The sequence below is a fragment of the Oncorhynchus masou genome, chromosome 1 (assembly GCF_036934945.1).
Source record: "Oncorhynchus masou masou isolate Uvic2021 chromosome 1, UVic_Omas_1.1, whole genome shotgun sequence".
NCBI classification, from domain to species: Eukaryota; Metazoa; Chordata; class Actinopteri; order Salmoniformes; family Salmonidae; genus Oncorhynchus; species Oncorhynchus masou.
In genome coordinates this window covers 1,769,953-1,793,006 of record NC_088212.1, presented here as the reverse complement: position 1 = coordinate 1,793,006, position 23,054 = coordinate 1,769,953, and the positions used below count along the sequence as shown (strand labels likewise).

General features: G+C 46.0%; 1 protein-coding gene across 1 annotated transcript in view; it reads left to right on the top strand.

Annotated features, from left to right (window-relative positions):
- The first annotated feature begins 20,471 nt into the window (after window positions 1-20,471).
- Window positions 20,472-23,054, top strand: part of bmp3 (bone morphogenetic protein 3) — a 32,785-nt gene continuing 30,202 nt past the window's right edge. Inside the window, exon 1 of the mRNA XM_064971924.1 lies at window positions 20,472-21,083. Coding sequence (XP_064827996.1) covers window positions 20,801-21,083 — 283 coding nt within the window. The 5' untranslated portion in view covers window positions 20,472-20,800. The remainder of the gene's footprint in view (window positions 21,084-23,054) is intronic.

Here is a 23,054-nt window from a genome sequence, read left to right as displayed (position 1 = left end):
GTTTTTTACATAGTCAATACATTGGAGATAATAAACCAGGAAAAAAAACAAAAGGTCCTCTCACTGTCAACTGCGTTTATTTTCAGCAAACTTAACATGTGTAAATATTTGTATGAACATAACAAGATTCAACAACTGAGACATAAACTGAACAAGTTCCACAGACATGTGACTAACAGCAATGGGATAATGTGTCCCTGAACAAAGGTGGGGTCAAAATCAAAAGTAACAGTCAGTATCTGGTGTGGCCACCAGCTGCATTGAGTACTGCGGTGCATCTCCTCCACATGGACTGCACCAGATCTACCAGTTCTTGCTGTGAGAGGTTACCCTACTCTTCCACCAAGGCACCTGCAAGTTCTCTGACATTTCTGTGGGGAATGGCCCTAGCTCTCAACCTCCGATCCAACAGGTCCCAGACGTGCTCAATGGGATTGAGATCCGGGCTCTTCGCTGGCCATGGCAGAACACTGACATTCCTGAAATCACGCACAGAACGAGCAGTATGGCTGGTGGCATTGTCATGCTGGAGGGTCATGTCAGGATGAGCCTGCAGGAAGGGTACCACGAGAGGAAGGAGGATGTCTTCCCTGTAACCAGAATTACAACATTAGCTCAAAAATGGAAGAGGAAAAATATTGAAACAACATCTCAAGGCACCAGTCAGGAAGTTAAAGCTTGGTCGCAAATGGGTCTTCCAAATGGACAATGACCCCAAGCATACTTCCAAAATTGAGGCAAAATGGCTTAAGGACAACAAAGTCAAGGTATTGGAGTGGCCATCACAAAGCCCAGACCTCAATCCTATAGAAAATTTGTGGGCAGAACTGAAACAGCATGTGCGAGCAAGGAGGCCTACAAACCTGACTCAGTTACATCAGCTCTGTCAGGAGGAATGGGCCAAAATTCACCCAAATTATTGTGGGAAGCTTGTTGAAGGCTACCCGAAACGTTTGACCCAAGTTAAACAATTTAAAGGCAATGCTACCAAATACTAATTGAGTGTATGTAAACTTCTGTCCCACTGGGAATGTGATGAAAGAAATAAAAGTTGAAATAAATAATTCTCTCTACTATTATTCTGAAATTTCACATTCTTAAAATAAAGTGGTGATCCTAACTGACCTGAGAAAGGGAATTTTTACTAGGATTAAATATCAGGAATTATGAAAAACTGAGTTTAAATGTACTTGGCTATGGTGTATGTAACCTTCCGACTTCAACTGTATATATATATATATATTTATATATATTTGCAAGAATATAAATTTGGGGGATTGTAAGTGATGCAGACAATTACATTACAAAAATTATTATAAAAATACTTTTTTTTAAATACCCCAAAAAATCATATAAAAATCATCAGAATATATTTGAGACTGTTATGCCGGTCAGTGTGTTGTCAGTGCAGCCAGTCAGTGTGTTGTCAGTGCAGCCAGTCAGTGTGTTGTGAGTGCAGCCAGTCAGTGTGTTGTCAGTGCAGCCAGTCAGTGTGTTGTGAGTGCAGCCAGTCAGTGTGTTGTGAGTGCAGCCAGTCAGTGTGTTGTCAGTGCAGCCAGTCAGTGTGTTGTCAGTGCAGCCAGTCAGTGTGTTGTCAGTGCAGCCAGTCAGTGTGTTGTGAGTGCAGCCAGTCAGTGTGTTGTGAGTGCAGCCAGTCAGTGTGTCGTGAGTGCAGCCAGTCAGTGTGTTGTGAGTGCAGCCGGTCAGTGTGTTGTGAGTGCAGCCAGTCAGTGTGTTGAGTGCAGCCGGTCAGTGTGTTGTGAGTGCAACCAGTCAGTGTGTTGTGAGTGCAGCCAGTCAGTGTGTTGTCAGTGCAGCCAGTCAGTGTGTTGTGAGTGCAGCCAGTCAGTGTGTTGTGAGTGCAGCCGGTCAGTGTGTTGTGAGTGCAGCCAGTCAGTGTGTTGTGAGTGCAGCCAGTCAGTGTGTTGTGAGTGCAGCCAGTCAGTGTGTTGTGAGTGCAGCCAGTCAGTGTGTTGTGAGTGCAGCCAGTCAGTGTGTTGTGAGTGCAGCCAGTCAGTGTGTTGTGAGCGCAGCCGGTCAGTGTGTTGTGAGTGCAGCCAGTCAGTGTGTTGTGAGTGCAGCCAGTCAGTGTCTGAGTGCAGCCAGTCAGTGTGTTGTGAGTGCAGCCAGTCAGTGTGTTGTGAGTGCAGCCGGTCAGTGTGTTGTGAGTGCAGCCGGTCAGTGTGTTGTGAGTGCAGCCAGTCAGTGTGTTGTGAGTGCAGCCAGTCAGTGTGTTGTGAGTGCAGCCGGTCAGTGTGTTGTGAGTGCAGCCGGTCAAGCCCCACTGTCCTCTCATAATGGGGGCTTCATTGTTTATATTCCACATAGTTTAAGCAGTCCCAGATTGTTTTGAATTTATGTCCCAAATGCAACCCAATTCTCTATATAGCACACTACACATGGCTCCTGTCAACAGTAGTACACTACACATGGCTCCTGTCAACAGTAGTACACTACACAGGGCTCCTGTCAACAGTAGTACACAACAGTATATAGAGAATAGGGCATAACATAACATCTGGGACGCAGACTTGGTGCGGGAACCAGGAACCTGTTGTAAGAGGACACTCTACTTTAGTTTCACCCTGCTATGAGGCCTGGGGGCTACTCCACTCTACTTTAGTTTCACCCTGCTATGAGGCCTGGGGGCTACTCCACTCTATCTTAGTTTCACCCTGCTATGGGGCCTGGGGGCTACTCCACTCTACTTTAGTTTCACCCTGCTATGAGGCCTGGGGGCTACTCCACTCTACCTTAGTTTCACCCTGCTATGAGGCCTGCGGGCTACTCCACTCTACTTTAGTTTCACCCTGCTATGAGGCCGGGGGCTACTCCACTCTACTTTAGTTTCACCCTGCTATGAGGCCGGGGGCTACTCCACTCTACTTTAGTTTCACCCTGCTATGGGGCTACTCCACTCTACCTTAGTTTCACCCTGCTATGGGGCCTGGGGGCTACTCCACTCTACTTTAGTTTCACCCTGCTATGAGGCCTGGGGGCTACTCCACTCTACTTTAGTTTCACCCTGCTATGGGGCTACTCCACTCTACTTTAGTTTCACCCTGCTATGGGGCTACTCCACTCTACTTTAGTTTCACCCTGCTATGAGGCCTGGGGGCTACTCCACTCTACTTTAGTTTCACCCTGCTATGGGGCTACTCCACTCTACCTTAGTTTCACCCTGCTATGGGGCCTGGGGGCTACTCCACTCTACTTTAGTTTCACCCTGCTATGAGGCCTGGGGGCTACTCCACTCTACCTTAGTTTCACCCTGCTATGAGGCCTGGGGGCTACTCCACTCTACTTTAGTTTCGCCCTGCTATGGGGCTACTCCACTCTACTTTAGTTTCACCCTGCTATGGGGCTACTCCACTCTACTTTAGTTTCACCCTGCTATGAGGCCGGGGGCTACTCCACTCTACTTTAGTTTCACCCTGCTATGGGGCTACTCCACTCTACCTTAGTTTCACCCTGCTATGGGGCCTGGGGGCTACTCCACTCTACTTTAGTTTCACCCTGCTATGAGGCCTGGGGGCTACTCCACTCTACTTTAGTTTCACCCTGCTATAAGGCCTGCGGGCTACTCCACTCTACTTTAGTTTCACCCTGCTATGAGGCCTGGGGGCTACTCCACTCTACTTTAGTTTCACCCTGCTATGAGGCCTGGGGGCTACTCCACTCTACCTTAGTTTCACCCTGCTATGGGGCCTGGTGGCTACTCCACTCAACTTTAGTTTCACCCTGCTATGAGGCCTGGGGGCTACTCCACTCTACTTTAGTTTCACCCTGCTATGAGGCCTGGGGGCTACTCCACTCTACCTTAGTTTCACCCTGCTATGAGGCCTGCGGGCTACTCCACTCTACTTTAGTTTCACCCTGCTATGAGGCCGGGGGCTACTCCACTCTACTTTAGTTTCACCCTGCTATGGGGCTACTCCACTCTACCTTAGTTTCACCCTGCTATGAGACCTGGTGGCTACTCCACTCTACTTTAGTTTCACCCTGCTATGAGGCCGGGGGCTACTCCACTCTACTTTAGTTTCACCCTGCTATGAGGCCTGGGGGCTACTCCACTCTACTTTAGTTTCACCCTGCTATAAGGCCTGCGGGCTACTCCACTCTACTTTAGTTTCACCCTGCTATGAGGCCTGGGGGCTACTCCACTCTACTTTAGTTTCACCCTGCTATGAGGCCTGGGGGCTACTCCACTCTACTTTAGTTTCACCCTGCTATGAGGCCTGGGGGATACTCCACTCTACCTTAGTTTCACCCTGTTATGGGGCCTGGTGGCTACTCCACTCAACTTTAGTTTCACCCTGCTATGAGGCCTGGGGGCTACTCCACTCTACTTTAGTTTCACCCTGCTATGAGGCCTGGGGGCTACTCCACTCTACTTTAGTTTCACCCTGCTATGAGGCCTGGGGGCTACTCCACTCTACCTTAGTTTCACCCTGCATTGAGGCCTGCGGGCTACTCCACTCTACTTTAGTTTCACCCTGCTATGAGGCTTGGGGCTACTCCACTCTACTTTAGTTTCACCCTGCTATGAGGCTTGGGGCTACTCCACTCTACTTTAGTTTCACCCTGCTATGGGGCTACTCCACTCTACCTTAGCTTCACCCTGCTATGGGGCCTGGGGGCTACTCCACTCTACTTTAGTTTCACCCTGCTATGAGGCCTGGGGGCTACTCCACTCTACTTTAGTTTCAACCTGCTATGAGGCCGGGGGCTACTCCACTCTACTTTAGTTTCAGCCTGCTATGAGGCCGGGGGCTACTCCACTCTACTTTAGTTTCACCCTGCTATGGGGCTACTCCACTCTACCTTAGTTTCACCCTGCTATGGGGCCTGGGGGCTACTCCACTCTACTTTAGTTTCACCCTGCTATGAGGCCTGGGGGCTACTCCACTCTACCTTAGTTTCACCCTGCTATGAGGCCTGGGGGCTACTCCACTCTACTTTAGTTTCACCCTGCTATGGGGCTACTCCACTCTACCTTAGTTTCACCCTGCTATGGGGCCTGGGGGCTACTCCACTCTACTTTAGTTTCAGCCTGCTATGAGGCCTGGGGGCTACTCCACTCTACTTTAGTTTCACCCTGCTATGGGGCTACTCCACTCTACTTTAGTTTCACCCTGCTATGGGGCTACTCCACTCTACTTTAGTTTCACCCTGCTATGAGGCCGGGGGCTACTCCACTCTACTTTAGTTTCACCCTGCTATGGGGCTACTCCACTCTACCTTAGTTTCACCCTGCTATGGGGCCTGGGGGCTACTCCACTCTACTTTAGTTTCACCCTGCTATGAGGCCTGGGGGCTACTCCACTCTACCTTAGTTTCACCCTGCTATGAGGCCTGGGGGCTACTCCACTCTACTTTAGTTTCACCCTGCTATGAGGCCTGGGGGCTACTCCACTCTACTTTAGTTTCACCCTGCTATGAGGCCTGGGGGCTACTCCACTCTACCTTAGTTTCACCCTGCTATGGGGCCTGGGGGCTACTCCACTCTACTTTAGTTTCACCCTGCTATGAGGCCTGGGGGCTACTCCACTCTACCTTAGTTTCACCCTGCTATGAGGCCTGGGGGCTACTCCACTCTACTTTAGTTTCACCCTGCTATGAGGCCTGGGGGCTACTCCACTCTACTTTAGTTTCACCCTGCTATGAGGCCTGGGGCTACTCCACTCTACCTTAGTTTCACCCTGCTATGGGGCCTGGGGGCTACTCCACTCTACTTTAGTTTCACCCTGCTATGAGGCCTGGGGGCTACTCCACTCTACTTTAGTTTCACCCTGCTATGAGGCCTGGGGGCTACTCCACTCTACTTTAGTTTCACCCTGCTATGAGGCCTGGGGGCTACTCCACTCTACCTTAGTTTCACCCTGCTATGAGGCCTGCGGGCTACTCCACTCTACTTTAGTTTCACCCTGCTATGAGGCCGGGGGCTACTCCACTCTACTTTAGTTTCACCCTGCTATGGGGCTACTCCACTCTACCTTAGTTTCACCCTGCTATGGGGCCTGGGGGCTACTCCACTCTACTTTAGTTTCACCCTGCTATGAGGCCTGGGGGCTACTCCACTCTACTTTAGTTTCACCCTGCTATGAGGCCGGGGGCTACTCCACTCTACTTTAGTTTCACCCTGCTATGAGGCCGGGGGCTACTCCACTCTACTTTAGTTTCACCCTGCTATGGGGTTACTCCACTCTACCTTAGTTTCACCCTGCTATGGGGCCTGGGGGCTACTCCACTCTACTTTAGTTTCACCCTGCTATGAGGCCTGGGGGCTACTCCACTCTACTTTAGTTTCACCCTGCTATGGGGCTACTCCACTCTACCTTAGTTTCACCCTGCTATGGGGCCTGGGGGCTACTCCACTCTACTTTAGTTTCACCCTGCTATGAGGCCTGGGGGCTACTCCACTCTACTACAGTTTCACCCTGCTATGGGGCTACTCCACTCTACTTTAGTTTCACCCTGCTATGGGGCTACTCCACTCTACTTTAGTTTCACCCTGCTATGGGGCTACTCCACTCTACTTTAGTTTCACCCTGCTATGGGGCTACTCCACTCTACTTTAGTTTCACCCTGCTATGAGGCCGGGGGCTACTCCACTCTACTTTAGTTTCACCCTGCTATGGGGCTACTCCACTCTACCTTAGTTTCACCCTGCTATGGGGCCTGGGAGCTACTCCACTCTACTTTAGTTTCACCCTGCTATGAGGCCTGGGGGCTACTCCACTCTACTACAGTTTCACCCTGCTATGGGGCTACTCCACTCTACTTTAGTTTCACCTTGCTATGGGGCTACTCCACTCTACTTTAGTTTCACCCTGCTATGGGGCTACTCCACTCTACTTTAGTTTCACCCTGCTATGGGGCTACTCCACTCTACTTTAGTTTCACCCTGCTATGGGGCTACTCCACTCTACTTTAGTTTCACCCTGCTATGGGGCTACTCCACTCTACTTTAGTTTCACCCTGCTATGGGGCTACTCCACTCTACTTTAGTTTCACCCTGCTATGGGGCTACTCCACTCTACTTTAGTTTCACCCTGCTATGGGGCTACTCCACTCTACTTTAGTTTCACCCTGCTATGGGGCTACTCCACTCTACTTTAGTTTCACCCTGCTATGGGGCTACTCCACTCTACTTTAGTTTCACCCTGCTATGGGGCTACTCCACTCTACTTTAGTTTCACCCTGCTATGAGGCCTGGGGGCTACTCCACTCTACTACAGTTTCACCCTGCTATGAGGCTACTCCACTCTACTTTAGTTTCACCCTGCTATGGGGCTACTCCACTCTACTTTAGTTTCACTCTGCTATGGGGCTACTCTACTTTAGTTTCACCCTGCTATGGGGCTACTCCACTGTACTTTAGTTTCACCCTGCTATGGGGCTACTCCACTGTACTTTAGTTTCACCCTGCTATGGGGCTACTCCACTCTACTTTAGTTTCACCCTGCTATGGGGCTACTCCACTGTACTTTAGTTTCACCCTGCTATGGGGCTACTCCACTCTACTTTAGTTTCACCCTGCTATGGGGCTACTCCACTGTACTTTAGTTTCACCCTGCTATGGGGCTACTACACTCTACTTTAGTTTCACCCTGCTATGGGGCTACTCCACTCTACTTTAGTTTCACCCTGCTATGGGGCTACTCCACTCTACTTTAGTTTCACCCTGCTCTCTCCATGTTTCTAGCTGTTTGTCTCAACAAATGAAACTGACATAAGAGGTCTGAGAGACTGGGGGGGTCTGCTGTAACCCCTCAGGCTGCAGTAGTAGATGTGAAGAATGCTGCCTGACCCGTCTCCACTAAAAGAAAGGAAGCAAAGGAAATGGGCTCCTCCTCCTTCCTTCCCTCCCAGATGCCAGGCAGATCTAGCCTGAGTCCCAAACAGCACCCTATTCCCTATATAGTGCTTTTGAATGGGATACCATTTGGGACGGACTACTGGTTTACTGGCTACATCAAAGCCCTCTATCATTTACAAATCACTCATTCAATGACTATTTCCAGTCCACAGAGAAAGAGAACGGGGAGTTTACAAATAATTGAGGAGATAAATATTTGTTGCGGTGACGGGCGGGTATCTGATTTGACTGTTCAGTTGATGTGTTTTTAGTTCGTTGTTTCCAAAGCTTTGATTGTAGATCACTCTGAAACAGCCTGTAGGAGATGTGGCTGAGATGTCCAATTACCAAAGAGGATGGTTCATCACATATCGGTTTGTTTAAGGTCAAAACAGGCACAAGGAAACTCTGGTTTCTGATCATTATTTCAAAGTGATGGAGTTTTAAATGGAATTGGTTTGAGAAAGAATGGCTAGACAGCCAATCAAATCACTGTGTCTGTATGTGTGTGTGAGAGGAGAGAGAGAGAGACAAGGAAAACTCAGACAAGTGGGGACATTTCTCCGGTCCCCACAAGGGAAAAGGCTGTTGTAGACGTAGAGGTCAGGTTTGGGTTTCAGGGGCTGCCGGAAACGTGTAACAGGTGACGGAGAAAATAGGAATTTAAATCGTAATCAATTGGTCCCAACAAGGATAGTAAAACAAACGCGTGTGTGTGTGTGTGTCCATACATTTCTTAATCTAATCATAACCTCGCTGACTGGCTGTGTGGGTGGATGGTTGACGGACTGGCTGGCTGGGTGGCTGATTGGCTTGGGGGAGGGGGGGGGGGGGGTAGGTGGGTGGTGAATGAGTAGAGTTGCAGACATATTTGGAACTGTTTAGCTTTACAGGCCTCTGTTTTATCATGTGGTGGGATGCTGTGATGAAACTACCCGGAGGGGAGGGGAGACAAGAGGAGAGGAGGGGAGGGAGGAGAGAAGGGGAGGGGAGGGGAGAGGAGAGGAAGGCAGGGGGAGGGATTGGAGGAGAGAAGAGGAGGGGAGAGGAGAGGAGGGGAGGGGAGGGAAGAGGAGAGGAAGGCAGGGGAAGTGATTGGAGGAGAGGAGAGGAGAGGAGGGGAGGGAAGAGGAGAGGAGAGGAAGGCAGGGGAAGTGACTGGAGGAGAGGAGGAGAGGAGAGGAGAGGAGAGGAGAGGAGAGGAGGGAAGAGGAGAGGAGAGGAAGGCAGGGGAAGTGACTGGAGGAGAGGAGAGGAGAGGAGAGGAGAGGAGAGGAGAGGAGAGGAGAGGAGAGGAGAGGAGAGGAGAGGAGAGGAGAGGAGAGGAGAGGAGAGGAAGGCACTACTCACACCATTCAAATAACACGTGCTTGCTCTTGAAATACAGGGTGAGTTTTGGAAGGTGAGGGAAAGTGACAAACCAGCAAGTCTCCCAATGCCTCCTATCCTCCTGGAATGGCTTCATCCCAAATGGCACCCTATTCCATACATAGTGCACAACTTTTGACCAGAGACCCCTGGGCCCTATGTAGGGAATAGGGTACATTTGGGATACATACTGGTTTTTATGTGATTAGTTTCACTGAAAGCCCCAGAACAGCTGGGTGAAACTCACTCAAACTGATCACGAGGCTATAGTAAAATAGTAATGATTGTAACAATAAAGTCAGAATTAAATGCCTGATTATAAATAGCTGTTTCCCTTCTGTGTTTCAACCAGAAACCTGCTGCTACTAGATGTCACCAAATGAAGTGGTGAATTTAGGTCAGAGAAGACCGAGTTGGAGATGAAGTCTACAACTTCCATAATGGGTAGGAAGTCTACAACTTCCATAATGGGTAGGAAGTCTACAACTTCTATAATGGGTAGGAAGTCTACAACCTCCATAATGGGTAGGACGTCTACAACCTCCATAATGGGTAGGAAGTCTACGACCTCTATAATGGGTAGGAAGTCTACAACTTCTATAATGGGTAGGAAGTCTACAACTTCTATAATGGGTAGGAAGTCTACAACCTCTATAATGGGTAGGAAGTCTACAACTTCTATAATGGGTAGGAAGTCTACAACTTCTATAATGGGTAGGAAGTCTACAACTTCTATAATGGGTAGGAAGTCTAGAACTTCTATAATGGGTAGGAAGTCTACAACTTCTATAATGGGTAGGAAGTCTACAACTTCTATAATGGGTAGGAAGTCTACAACCTCTATAATGGGTAGGAAGTCTACAACTTCTATAATGGGTAGGAAGTCTACAACTTCTATAATGGGTAGGAAGTCAACAACTTCTATAATGGGTAGGAAGTCTACAACTTCTATAATGGGTAGGAAGTCTACAACTTCTATAATGGGTAGGAAGTCTACAACTTCTATAATGGGTAGGAAGTCTACAACTTCTATAATGGGTAGGAAGTCTACGACCTCTATAATGGGTAGGAAGTCTACAACTTCTATAATGGGTAGGAAGTCTACAACCTCCATAATGGGTAGGAAGTCTACAACTACTATAATGGGTAGGAAGTCTACAACTTCTATAATGGGTAGGAAGTCTACAACCTCCATAATGGGTAGGAAGTCTACAACCTCCATAATGGGTAGGAAGTCTACAACTTCTATAATGGGTAGGAAGTCTACAACCTCCATAATGGGTAGGAAGTCTACAACCTCCATAATGGGTAGGAAGTCTACAACCTCTATAATGGGTAGGAAGTCTACAACTTCTATAATGGGTAGGAAGTCTACAACTACTATAATGGGTAGGAAGTCTACAACCTCCATAATGGGTAGGAAGTCTACAACCTCCATAATGGGTAGGAAGTCTACAACCTCCATAATGGGTAGGAAGTCTACAACTTCTATAATGGGTAGGAGGTCTACAACTTCTATAATGGGCAGGAAGTCTACAACTACTATAATGGGTAGGAAGTCAAATCAAATCAAATTTTATTTGTCACATACACATGGTTAGCAGATGTTAATGCGAGTGTAGCGAAATGCTTGTGCTTCCAGTTCCGACAATGCAGTAATAACCAACAAGTAACCTAACTAACAATTCCAAAACTAATATATTATACACAGTGTAAGGGGATAAAGAATATGTACATAAAGATATGAATGAGTGATGGTGCAGAGCAGCATAGGCAAGATACAGTAGATGGTATCGAGTACAGTATATACATATGAGATGAGTATGTAAACAAAGTGGCATAGTTAAAGTGGCTAGTGATACATGTATTACATAAGGATGCAGTAGATGATAGATTACAGTATATATGTATACATATGAGATGAATAATGTAGGGTATGTAAACATTATATTAGGTAGCATTGTTTAAAGTGGCTAGTGATATATTTTACATCCTTTCCCATCAATTCCCATTATTGAAGTGGTTGGAGTTGAGTCAGTGTGTTGGCAGCAGCCACTCAATGTTAGTGGTTGCTGTTTAACAGTCTGATGGCCTTGAGATAGAAGCTGTTTTTCAGTCTCTCGGTCCCAGCTTTGATGCACCTGTACTGACCTCGCCTTCTGGATGATAGCGGGGTGAACAGGCAGTGGCTCGGGTGGGTGTTGTCCTTGATGATCTTTATGGCCTTCCTGTAACATCGGGTGGTGTAGGTGTCCTGGAGGGCAGGTAGTTTGCCCCCGGTGATGCGTTGTGCAGACCTCACTACCCTCTGGAGAGCCTTATGGTTGAGGGCGGAGCAGTTGCCGTACCAGGCGGTGATACAGCCCGCCAGGATGCTCTCGATTGTGCATCTGTAGAGGTTTGTGAGTGTTTTTGGTGACAAGCCGAATTCCTTCAGCCTCCTGAGGTTGAAGAGGCGCTGCTGCGCCTTCTTCACGATGCTGTCTGTGTGAGTGGACCAATTTAGTTTGTCTGTGATGTGTATGCCGAGGAACTTAAAACTTACTACCCTCTCCACTACTGTTCCATCGATGTGGATAGGGGGGTGTTCCCTCTGCTGTTTCCTGAAGTCTACAACTTCTATAATGGGTAGGAAGTCTACAACCTCTATAATGGGTAGGAAGTCTATAACCTCCATGATTTTTATTTTTTTTACCTTTATTTAACTAGGCAAGTCAGTTAATTTAAGAACAAATTCTTATTTTCAATGACGGCCTACAAACAGTGGGTTAACTGCGTGTTCAGGGACAGAACGACAGATTTGTACCTTGTCAGCTCTGGGATTCGAACTTGCAACCTTTCGGTTACTAGTCCAACGCTCTAACCACTAGGCTACCCTGCCGCCTCACATGCTGGGTTGGAGAAGCTTTCTGCTCTGTTTTAGACCTGGGGGATATTTGAAACTTGGCAGCAGCTACTCTTCCTGGGGTTTATTATGGATCCCCATTAGTTCCTGCCAAGGCAGCAGCTACTCTTCCTGGGGTTTATTATGGATCCCCATTAGTTCCTGCCAAGGCAGCAGCTACTCTTCCTGGGGTTTATTATGGATCCCCATTAGTTCCTGCCAAGGCAGCAGCTACTCTTCCTGGGGTTTATTATGGATCCCCATTAGTTCCTGCCAAGGCAGCAGCTACTCTTCCTGGGGTTTATTATGGATCCCCATTAGTTCCTGCCAAGGCAGCAGCTACTCTTCCTGGGGTTTATTATGGATCCCCATTAGTTCCTGCCAAGGCAGCAGCTACTCTTCCTGGTGTTTATTAAGGGTCCCCATTAGTTCCTGCCAAGGCAGCAGCTACTCTTCATGGTGTCCAGCAACATTAAGGAAGTTATATACAATTTAAAACATAACATTTCATAACACTTTTCACAACACATTAAGTGTGTTCCCTAAGACCACTACTCTACTACCACATACCTACAACACATTAAGTGTGTTCCCTCAGACCACTACTCTACAATACATTAAGTGTGTTCCCTAAGACCACTACTCTACTACCACATATCTACAATACATTAAGTGTGTTCCCTAAGACCACTACTCTACTACCACATACCTACAACACATTAAGTGTGTTCCCTCAGACCACTACTCTACAATACATTAAGTGTGTTCCCTCAGACCACTACTCTACAATACATTAAGTGTGTTCCCTCAGACCACTACTCTACAACACATTAAGTGTGTTCCCTCAGACCACTACTCTACTACCACATATCTACAATACATTAAGTGTGTTCCCTCAGACCACTACTCTACAATACATTAAGTGTGTTCCCTCAGACCACTACTCTACTACCACATATCTACAATACAACATGCGTACGTGTTTGTAGAGTGCGTGTTTTATCATGTGCCTGTGTGTGTCTCTTCACAGTCCTCACTGTTCCATAAGGTGAATTTGTTTAAATTACTAGTTACTAGTACTGTGGAATAGAGTTCCATGTAGTCATGGCTCTATGTAGTACTGTGGAATAGAGTTCCATGTAGTCATGGCTCTATGTAGTACTGTGGAATAGAGTTCCATGTAGTCATGTCTCTATGTAGTACTGTGGAATAGAGTTCCATGTAGTCATGGCTCTATGTAGTACTGTGGAATAGAGTTCCATGTAGTCATGGCTCTATGTAGTACTGTGGAATAGAGTTCCATGTAGTCATGGCTCTATGTAGTACTGTGGAATAGAGTTCCATGTAGTCATGTCTCTATGTAGTACTGTGGAATAGAGTTCCATGTGGTCATGGCTCTATGTAGTACTGTGGAATAGAGTTTCATGTAGTCATGGCTCTATGTAGTACTGTGGAATAGAGTTTCATGTAGTCATGGCTCTATGTAGTACTGTGGAATAGAGGTCCATGTAGTCTTGGCTCTATGTAGTACTGTGGAATAGAGTTCCATGTAGTCATGGCTCTATGTAGTACTGTGGAATAGAGTTCCATGTAGTCATGGCTCTATGTAGTACTGTGGAATAGAGTTCCATGTAGTCATGGCTCTATGTAGTACTGTGGAATAGAGTTCCATGTAGTCATGGCTCTATGTAGTACTGTGGAATAGAGTTCCATGTAGTCATGACTCTATGTAGTACTGTGGAATAGAGTTCCATGTAGTCATGGCTCTATGTAGTACTGTGGAATAGAGTTCCATGTTGTCATGGCTCTATGTAGTACTGTGGAATAGAGTTCCATGTAGTCGTGGCTCTAAGTAGTACTGTGGAATAGAGTTCCATGTAGTCATGTCTCTATGTAGTACTGTGGAATAGAGTTCCATGTAGTCATGGCTCTATGTAGTACTGTGGAATAGAGTTCCATGTAGTCATGGCTCTATGTAGTACTGTGGAATAGAGTTCCATGTAGTCATGGCTCTATGTAGTACTGTGGAATAGAGTTCCATGTAGTCATGGCTCTATGTAGTACTGTGGAATAGAGTTCCATGTAGTCATGGCTCTATGTAGTACTGTGGAATAGAGTTCCATGTAGTCATGGCTCTATGTAGTACTGTGAAATAGAGTTCCATATAGTCATGGCTCTATGTAGTACTGTGGAATAGAGTTCCATATAGTCATGGCTCTATCTAGTACTGTGCACCTCCCATAGTCTGTTCTGGATTTGGGGACTGGGAAGAGACCTCTGGTGACATGTCTTGTGGGGTATGTATGGGTGTCTGAGCTGTGTGCCAGTAGTTTACACAGACAGCTCGGTGTATTCAACATGTCAATACCTCTCATAAATACAAGTAGTGATGAAGTCAATCTCTCCACCATTTTGAGCCAGGAGAGATTGACATGCATATTATTAATATTAGCTCTCAGTGCACATCCAAGGGCCAGCCGTGCTGCCCTGTTCTGAGCCAATTGTAATTTTCAGAGGTCCCTCTTTGTGGCACCTGACCACACGACTGAACAGTAGTCCAGGTGCGACAACTAGGGCCTGTAGGACCTGCCTTGGTGATAGTGTTGTTAAGAAGGTAGAAACTAGGGCCTGTAGGACCTACCTTGTTGATAGTGTTGTTAAGAAGGTAGAAACTAGGGCCTGTAGGACCTGCCTTGAGATAGTGTTGTTAAGAAGGTAGAGCAGCGCTTTATTATGGAAAGACTTCTCCCCATCCTAGCTACTGTTATATCAATATGTTTTGACCATGACAGTTTACAATCCAGGGTTACTCCAAGCAGTTTAGTCACCGCAACTTGCTACATTTCTACATTATTTACTCAAAGATTTAGTTGAGGTTTAGGATTTAGTGAATGATTTGTCCCAAATATATTTGTTTTTATTTATTTTTTAATATTTCGGACCAACTTATTCCTAGCCATCCATTCTGAAACTAACTGCAGCTCTTTGTTAAGTGTTGCAGTGATTTCACTCGCTGTAGTAGTTAATTTGTATAGTGTTGAGTCATTCGCATACATAGACACACTGGACACACTGGCTTGTCATTGGTAAAGATTGAAAAAAGTAATGGGCCTAGACAGCTGCCCTGGGGAATTCCTGATTCTACCTGGATTATGTTGGAGAGGCTTCCATTAAATAACTCCCTCTGTGTTCTGTTAGACTAGTAACTTTTTATCCACAATATAGCAGAGTGTAAAGCCATAACACATACGTTTTTCTAGCAACAGACTATGATCGATAATGTCAAAAGCCGCACTGAAGTCTAACGAAACAGCTCCCACAATTTTTTTATGAGACATTTATCTCAGCCAATCATCAGTCATTTGTGTAAGTGTTGTTCTTGTTGAATGTCCTTCCCTATAAGCATGCTGAAAGTCTGTTGTTAAATTGTTTACTGTAAAATAGCATTGTATCTGGTCAAACACCATTTTTTTAAGTTTAAGGGTTGGTAACAGGATGATTGGTCAGCTATTTGAGCCAGTGAAGGGGGCTTTACTATTCTTAGGTAGCAGAATGACTTATGCTTCCCTCCTGAGCGCTTCACTTTATAGTAGGTAAATATGAGTGGCAATATCATCTGCTATTATCCTCAGTCATTTTCCATCCAAGTTGTCAGACCCCGGTGGCTTGTCATTGTTGATAGACAACAATTATTTGTTCACCTCATCCACACTCACTTTACGGAATTAAAAATTACAATGCTTGTCTTTCAGAATTTGATCAGTTGTACTTGGATGTGTAGTGTCAGCGTTTGTTGCTGGCATGTCATCTCTAAGTTTGCTTATCTTGCCAATAAAAAAAATATTAAAATAGTTGGCAATATCAGTGGGTTTTGTGATGAATGAAACATCTGATTCAATGAATGATGGAGCTGAGTTTGCCTTTTTGCCCAAAATTTAATTTAAGGTGCTCCAAAGCTTTTTACCATCATTCTTTATATAATTTACCTTTGTGTCATAGAACAGTTTATTTTATTTTTATTCATTTCAGTCACGTTGTTTATACGTCATTTCAACCCCCCAAAATCTACGTGATGACGTTGACTCAATGTGGAAAAAGTCATTAAGGTAATTACATTGCGTCTTATTTTCACCCAACCTTTAACTTGAATCCAATGACATTGCTTGTAAATTTCACATAGAATTTACATTAGTTGACAACTTAACCATACTGGGTTATAGGTCCATGACAATAACAAGTATCAATACTGGGTTATAGGTCCATAACAATAACAAGTATCAATACTGGGTTATAGGTCCATGACAATAACAAGTATCAATACTGGGTTATAGGTCCATGACAATAACAAGTATCAATACTGGGTTATAGGTCCATGACAATAACAAGTATCAATACTGGGTTATAGGTCCATTACAATATTACGTGGAATTTCTCTAATCTGGAATGGAGATCATCTGTACCCTAACAGAGAGAGATAATATTCCTCTGGAATGGAGATCATATGTACCCTAACAGAGAGAGATAATATTCCTCTGGAATGGAGATCATATGTACCCTAACAGAGAGAGATAATATTCCTCTGGAATGGAGATCATATGTACCCTAACAGAGAGAGAGAGATGTCCATCATGGGACGGACGGATGGGGAAATAATAATTTCCTCCCGAGTGACCCAGAACAAGACCGCAGTGACTTCACAGGAGGATGGGTAGAGGGGCAGGGTGGGAACCCCTATCTAATACCCGTACATGGATCTGGGGTGTAGGGACGAGCTGCAGAATCCGGATCGCACTGTGATATACAGGATACGTGTGCTTAGCTCTATTGAACTGGCCTAAATAGGGGAGAAAGCCTTTAATACCCGACAATAAGCCATTTCATTCAGCACCGCGCGGCCCAGACATACAGCGCTTTGCAGAAGTAGGTTTCACACGTTGACAGTTGAGATGACATGATGACTCACTCTGTATCACAACTACCAGGTTCCGTTGGTTGGAGACGTGACGAGCATCTGGTTTTCAACACCACAATAACTTAGGTTACTATTAATCAAATAACTTTAATAGAAGAACAATGTATTACTTTAATAATACAATAAATAGACAAATTGAAGTAAGGTTTTTGAGAATTTAGATAATTGAATTTCTCATGAAAAAAAGGAAAATGTTAATTTACTATATTGTAGGAACAAGAGGACATAGGTAACCATAACCTATCTGTCCTGAGCATCTCTCTCTCTCCCCCTCCCCACGAGCCATATATATTAACAAGCACAACATCAGTAATACCCAGCTGGTCCCAGTAGTAATACCCAGCTGGTCCCAGTAGTAACACCCAGCTGGTCCCAGTAGTAATACCCAGCTGGTCCCAGTAGTAAAACCCAGCTGGTCCCTGTAGTAATACCCAGCTGGTCCCAGTAGTAATACCCAGCTGGTCCCAGTCGTAATACCAAGCTGGTCCCAGTAGTAATACCCAGCTGGTCCCAGTAGTAATACCAAGCTGGTCCCAGTAGTAATACCAAGCTGGTCCCAGTAGTAATACCCAGCTGGTCCCAGTAGTAATACCAAGCTGGTCCCAGTAGTAATACCCAGCTGGTCCCTGTAGTAATACCCAGCTGGTCCCAGTAGTAATACCCAGCTGGTCCCAGTAGTAATACCCAGCTGGTCCCAGTAGAAATACCCAGCTGGTCCCAGTAGTAATACCCAGCTGGTCCCAGTAGTAATACCCAGCTGGTCCCAGTAGTAATACCCAGCTGGTCCCAGTAGTAATACCCAGCTGGTCCCAGTAGTAATACCCAGCTGGTCCCAGTAGTAATACCCAGCTGGTCCCAGTAGAAATACCCAGCTGGTCCCAGTAGTAATACCCAGCTGGTCCCAGTAGTAATACCCAGCTGGTCCCTGTAGTAATACCCAGCTGGTCCCTGTAGTAATACCAAGCTGGTCCCTGTAGTAATACCCAGTTGGTCCCTGTAGTAAAACCCAGCTGGTCCCAGTAGTAATACCCAGCTGGTCCCAGTAGTAATACCCAGCTGGTCCCAGTAGTAATACCCAGCTGGTCCCTGTAGTAATACCCAGCTGGTCCCTGTAGTAATACCAAGCTGGTCCCTGTAGTAATACCCAGCTGGTCCCTGTAGTAATACCCAGCTGGTCCCTGTAGTAATACCCAGCTGGTCCCTGTAGTAATACCAAGCTGGTCCCTGTAGTAATACCCAGCTGGTCCCAGTAGTAAAACCCAGCTGGTCGCAGTAGTAATACCAAGCTGGTCCCAGTAGTAATATCAAGCTGGTCCCAGTAGTAATACCAAGCTGGTCCCAGTAGTAATACCAAGCTGGTCCCAGTAGTAATACCCAGCTGGTCCCTGTAGTAATACCCAGCTGGTCCCAGTAGTAATACCAAGCTGGTCCCAGTAGTAATACCCAGCTGGTCCCTGTAGTAATACCCAGCTGGTCCCAGTAGTAAAACCCAGCTGCTCCCTGTAGTAATACCCAGCTGGTCCCAGTAGTTATACCCAGCTGGTCCCAGTCGTAATACCAAGCTGGTCCCAGTAGTAATACCCAGCTGGTCCCAGTAGTAATACCAAGCTGGTCCCAGTAGTAATACCCAGTTGGTCCCTGTAGTAATACCCAGCTGGTCCCAGTAGTAATACCCAGCTGGTCCCAGTAGTAATACCCAGCTGGTCCCAGTAGAAATACCCAGCTGGTCCCAGTAGTAATACCCAGCTGGTCCCAGTAGTAATACCCAGCTGGTCCCAGTAGTAATACCCAGCTGGTCCCTGTAGTAATACCCAGCTGGTCCCTGTAGTAATGCCAAGCTGGTCCCTGTAGTAATACCCAGCTGGTCCCTGTAGTAAAACCCAGCTGGTCCCAGTAGTAATACCCAGCTGGTCCCAGTAGTAATACCCAGCTGGTCCCAGTAGTAATACCCAGCTGGTCCCTGTAGTAATACCCAGCTGGTCCCTGTAGTAATACCAAGCTGGTCCCTGTAGTAATACCCAGCTGGTCCCTGTAGTAATACCCAGCTGGTCCCTGTAGTAATACCCAGCTGGTCCCTGTAGTAATACCAAGCTGGTCCCTGTAGTAATACCCAGCTGGTCCCATTAGTAAAACCCAGCTGGTCGCAGTAGTAATACCAAGCTGGTCCAAGTAGTAATACCAAGCTGGTCCCAGTAGTAATACCAAGCTGGTCCCAGTAGTAATACCAAGCTGGTCCCAGTAGTAATACCCAGCTGGTCCCAGTAGTAATACCAAGCTGGTCCCAGTAGTAATACCAAGCTGGTCCCAGTAGTAATACCCAGCTGGTCCCAGTAGTAATACCAAGCTGGTCCCAGTAGTAATACCCAGCTGATCCCACTAGTAATATCCAATTAGTCCCAGTAGTAATACCCAGCTGGTCCCAGTAGTAATACCCAGCTGGTCCCAGTAGTAAAACCCAGCTGGTCCCAGTAGTAATACCCAGCTGGTCCCAGTAGTAATACCCAGCTGGTCCCAGTAGTAATACCAAGCTGGTCCCCAGCTGGTCCCAGTAGTAATACCCAGCTGGTCCCAGTAGTAATACCCAGCTGGTCTCTGTAGTAATACCCAGCTGGTCCCAGTCGTAATACCCAGCTGGTCCCAGTAGTAATACCCAGCTGGTCCCAGTAGTAAAACCCAGCTGGTCCCATTTGTAAATCCCAGCTGGTCCCAGTAGTAATACCCAGCTGGTCCCTGTAGTAATACCCAGCTGGTCCTTGTTGTAATACCCAGCGGGTCCCATTTGTAATACCCAGCTGGTCACCGTGGTAAAACCCAGCTGGTCCCAGTAGTAATACCCAGCTGGTCCCATTAGTAATACCCAGCTGGTCCCAGTAGTAATACCCAGCTGGTCCCAGTAGTAATACCCAGCTGGTCCCTGTAGTAATACCCAGCTGGTCCCAGTCGTAATACCCAGCTGGTCCCAGTAGTAATACCCAGCTGGTCCCAGTCGTAATACCCAGCTGGTCCCAGTAGTAATACCCAGCTGGTCCCAGTAGTAATACCCAGCTGGTCCCTGTAGTAATACCCAGCTGGTCCCAGTCGTAATACCCAGCTGGTCCCAGTAGTAATACCCAGCTGGTCCCAGTAGTAAAACCCAGCTGGTCCCAGTAGTAATACCCAGCTGGTCCAATTAGTAATACCCAGCTGGTCCCTGTAGTAATACCCAGCTGGTCCCAGTAGTAATACCCAGCTGGTCCCAGTAGCCATATATATTACCAAGCACAACATCCTTCACCTTCAATGAAAGCTGAGAACGTGGACGATTGGCTCTCGATGGAGAGATCTGCCCAGATCTGAACAAAACCAAGAGCTGCTGCCCTCTTCAACACTATTAGCTATTACTTCGAACTGGGAAGAGGGAGTCCTTGTTCACTCAACCGAGAGAGAGGGAGAGATCATCTTTGATATAACTTTTCAACTGCACGGCAGACAGATTGGAGCGCGCTGCAGGACCACAGCGCACTGTCCGTTTTGTTGGCTATTACCTCTTCTTTGTTTCTTTTAGTGGGTGTCGAGTTTTTCAGGTGATTTTTAAACAAATGAACACTGGTCGAATCTTAAGGTGATGCCACCTATTTTCACTCTTAAGAGGACCTGGGACACGCGCTCTGAGTGGGAGACTAAGACCAGCAAGTTATTCTGACTGAACGTGACCACCACTATTCTCACTGGGAACATGGCTCTCTGTCCGCAGTTACTGCTGCTGCTCGGATGGAGCTATCTATTCGGTGGATATTGCGCGATGTTGAAAGATCATTTCACTGGTTTGAAAAGAAAAGGTGAATCTGGGCACTCAGGTGCCCCCCTGGGGGACAAAGACCGCTCAGAGAAGAATGAGCAAGACCTGCTTTTACAGGATACTATGACGGAACACATGCAGATGCTTTACGACAAATACAACCGTGCAGGATTTCCTTTCAAGGATGGGAATACGGTCCGCAGCTTTAAAGCGCATTGGGGTAAATCTCATTAAATATGTATTTGTCTCATGCCGAATTTAACGAATGTAGACTTTACAATGATATTCTTGCTTAGATGCCTTTCACAACTATGTAGAGTTACATACATGTAATTTAAAAAAATATATCAGCACAGGAGGAATAAAATACACAATAATCCAACATGTGAGCCAAATTGGTTGAATCAATGTTGTTTCCACGTCATTTCAACCCCTCCAAAATATATGTGATGACGTTGAACTAACATGGAGAACTAATTGAATTTGCAAAAAGTAATCAACATTGGCGCATTTCATTTTTTTTACGTAGATCCAAGAGTGAAATTGTTTGCTGATTTCAAGTTCGTTTACAACTCAACCAAATGCAAAACAAAACTAGACATTGAATTGATTGATGTCTGTGCCCTGTGGGATGGAACTATACAGGGAGTACCAGTACCAGATCAATGAGGTAGATATCTACATGAAGGCAGGGTAAAGTGACTAGACATCAGGATAGATAATAATGAGGTATTTGAGGTAGATATGTACATGAAGGCAGGGTAAAGTGACTAGGCATCAGGATATATAATAAGGTATTTGAGGTAGATATGTACATGAAGGTAAAGTGACTAGTCATCAGGATAGATAATAATAAGGTATTTGATGTACATATGTACATGAAGGCAGGGTAAAGTGACTAGTCATCAGGATAGATAATAATAAGGTATTTGAGGTAGATATGTACATGAAGGCAGGGTAAAGTGACAAGACATCAGGATAGATAATAATAAGGTATTTGAGGTAGATATGTACATGAAGGCAGGGTAAAGTGACTAGTCATCAGGATAGATAATAATAAGAGTAAAATAAAGAACAGAGTAACAACAGCAAATTATTAGTGTGAAAGTCTACGCCCTGACGGATTGATGCTGTTATGCAACTCGATATTAGGAAGGTGTTTGTATAGTTGGGACTATAAAGCACCTGTTGATCCAAAGCCCAACCACTGAGCCCATTACCCAAACGGAACGGCTGCCTAGCGAAATAGTAGCCTAGGGAAATGAACGGCTGCTTCACCTGTTGTTTAGTAGCCTAGGGAAATGAGCGGCTGTTTCTCAAGTTGTTTAGTAGCCTAGGGAAATGAACGGCTGCTTCACCTGTTGTTTAGTAGCCTAGGGAAATGAACGGCTGTTTCACCTGTTGTTTAGTAGCCTAGGGAAATGAACGGCTGTTTCTCAGGTTGTTTAGTAGCCTAGGGAAATGAACGGCTGTTTCACCTGTTGTTTAGTAGCCTAGGGAAATGAACGGCTGTTTCTCAGGTTGTTTAGTAGTCTAGGGAAATGAACGGCTGTTTCTCAGGTTGTTTAGTAGCCTAGGGAAATGAACGGCTGTTTCACCTGTTGTTTAGTAGTCTAGGGAAATGAACGGCTGTTTCTCAGGTTGTTTAGTAGCCTAGGGAAATGAACGGCTGTTTCTCAGGTTGTTTAGTAGCCTAGGGAAATGAACAGCTGTTTCTCAGGTTGTTTAGTAGCCTAGGGAAATGAACGGCTGTTTCTCAGGTTGTTTAGTAGTCTAGGGAAATGAACGGCTGCTTCACCTGTTGTTTAGTAGTCTAGGGAAATGAACGGCTGCTTCACCTATTGTTTAGTAGCCTAGGGAAATGAAGTGCTGTTTCTCAGGTTGTTTAGTAGCCTAGGGAAATGAACGGCTGTTTCTCAGGTTGTTTAGTAGTCTAGGGAAATGAACGGCTGTTTCACCTGTTGTTTAGTAGCCTAGGGAAATGAACGGCTGTTTCTCAGGTTGTTTAGTTGCCTAGGGAAATGAAGTGCTGTTTCTCAGGTTGTTTAGTAGTCTAGGGAAATGAACGGCTGTTTCTCAGGTTGTTTAGTAGCCTAGGGAAATGAACGGCTGTTTCACCTGTTGTTTAGTAGCCTAGGGAAATGAAGTGCTGTTTCTCAGGTTGTTTAGTAGTCTAGGGAAATGAACGGCT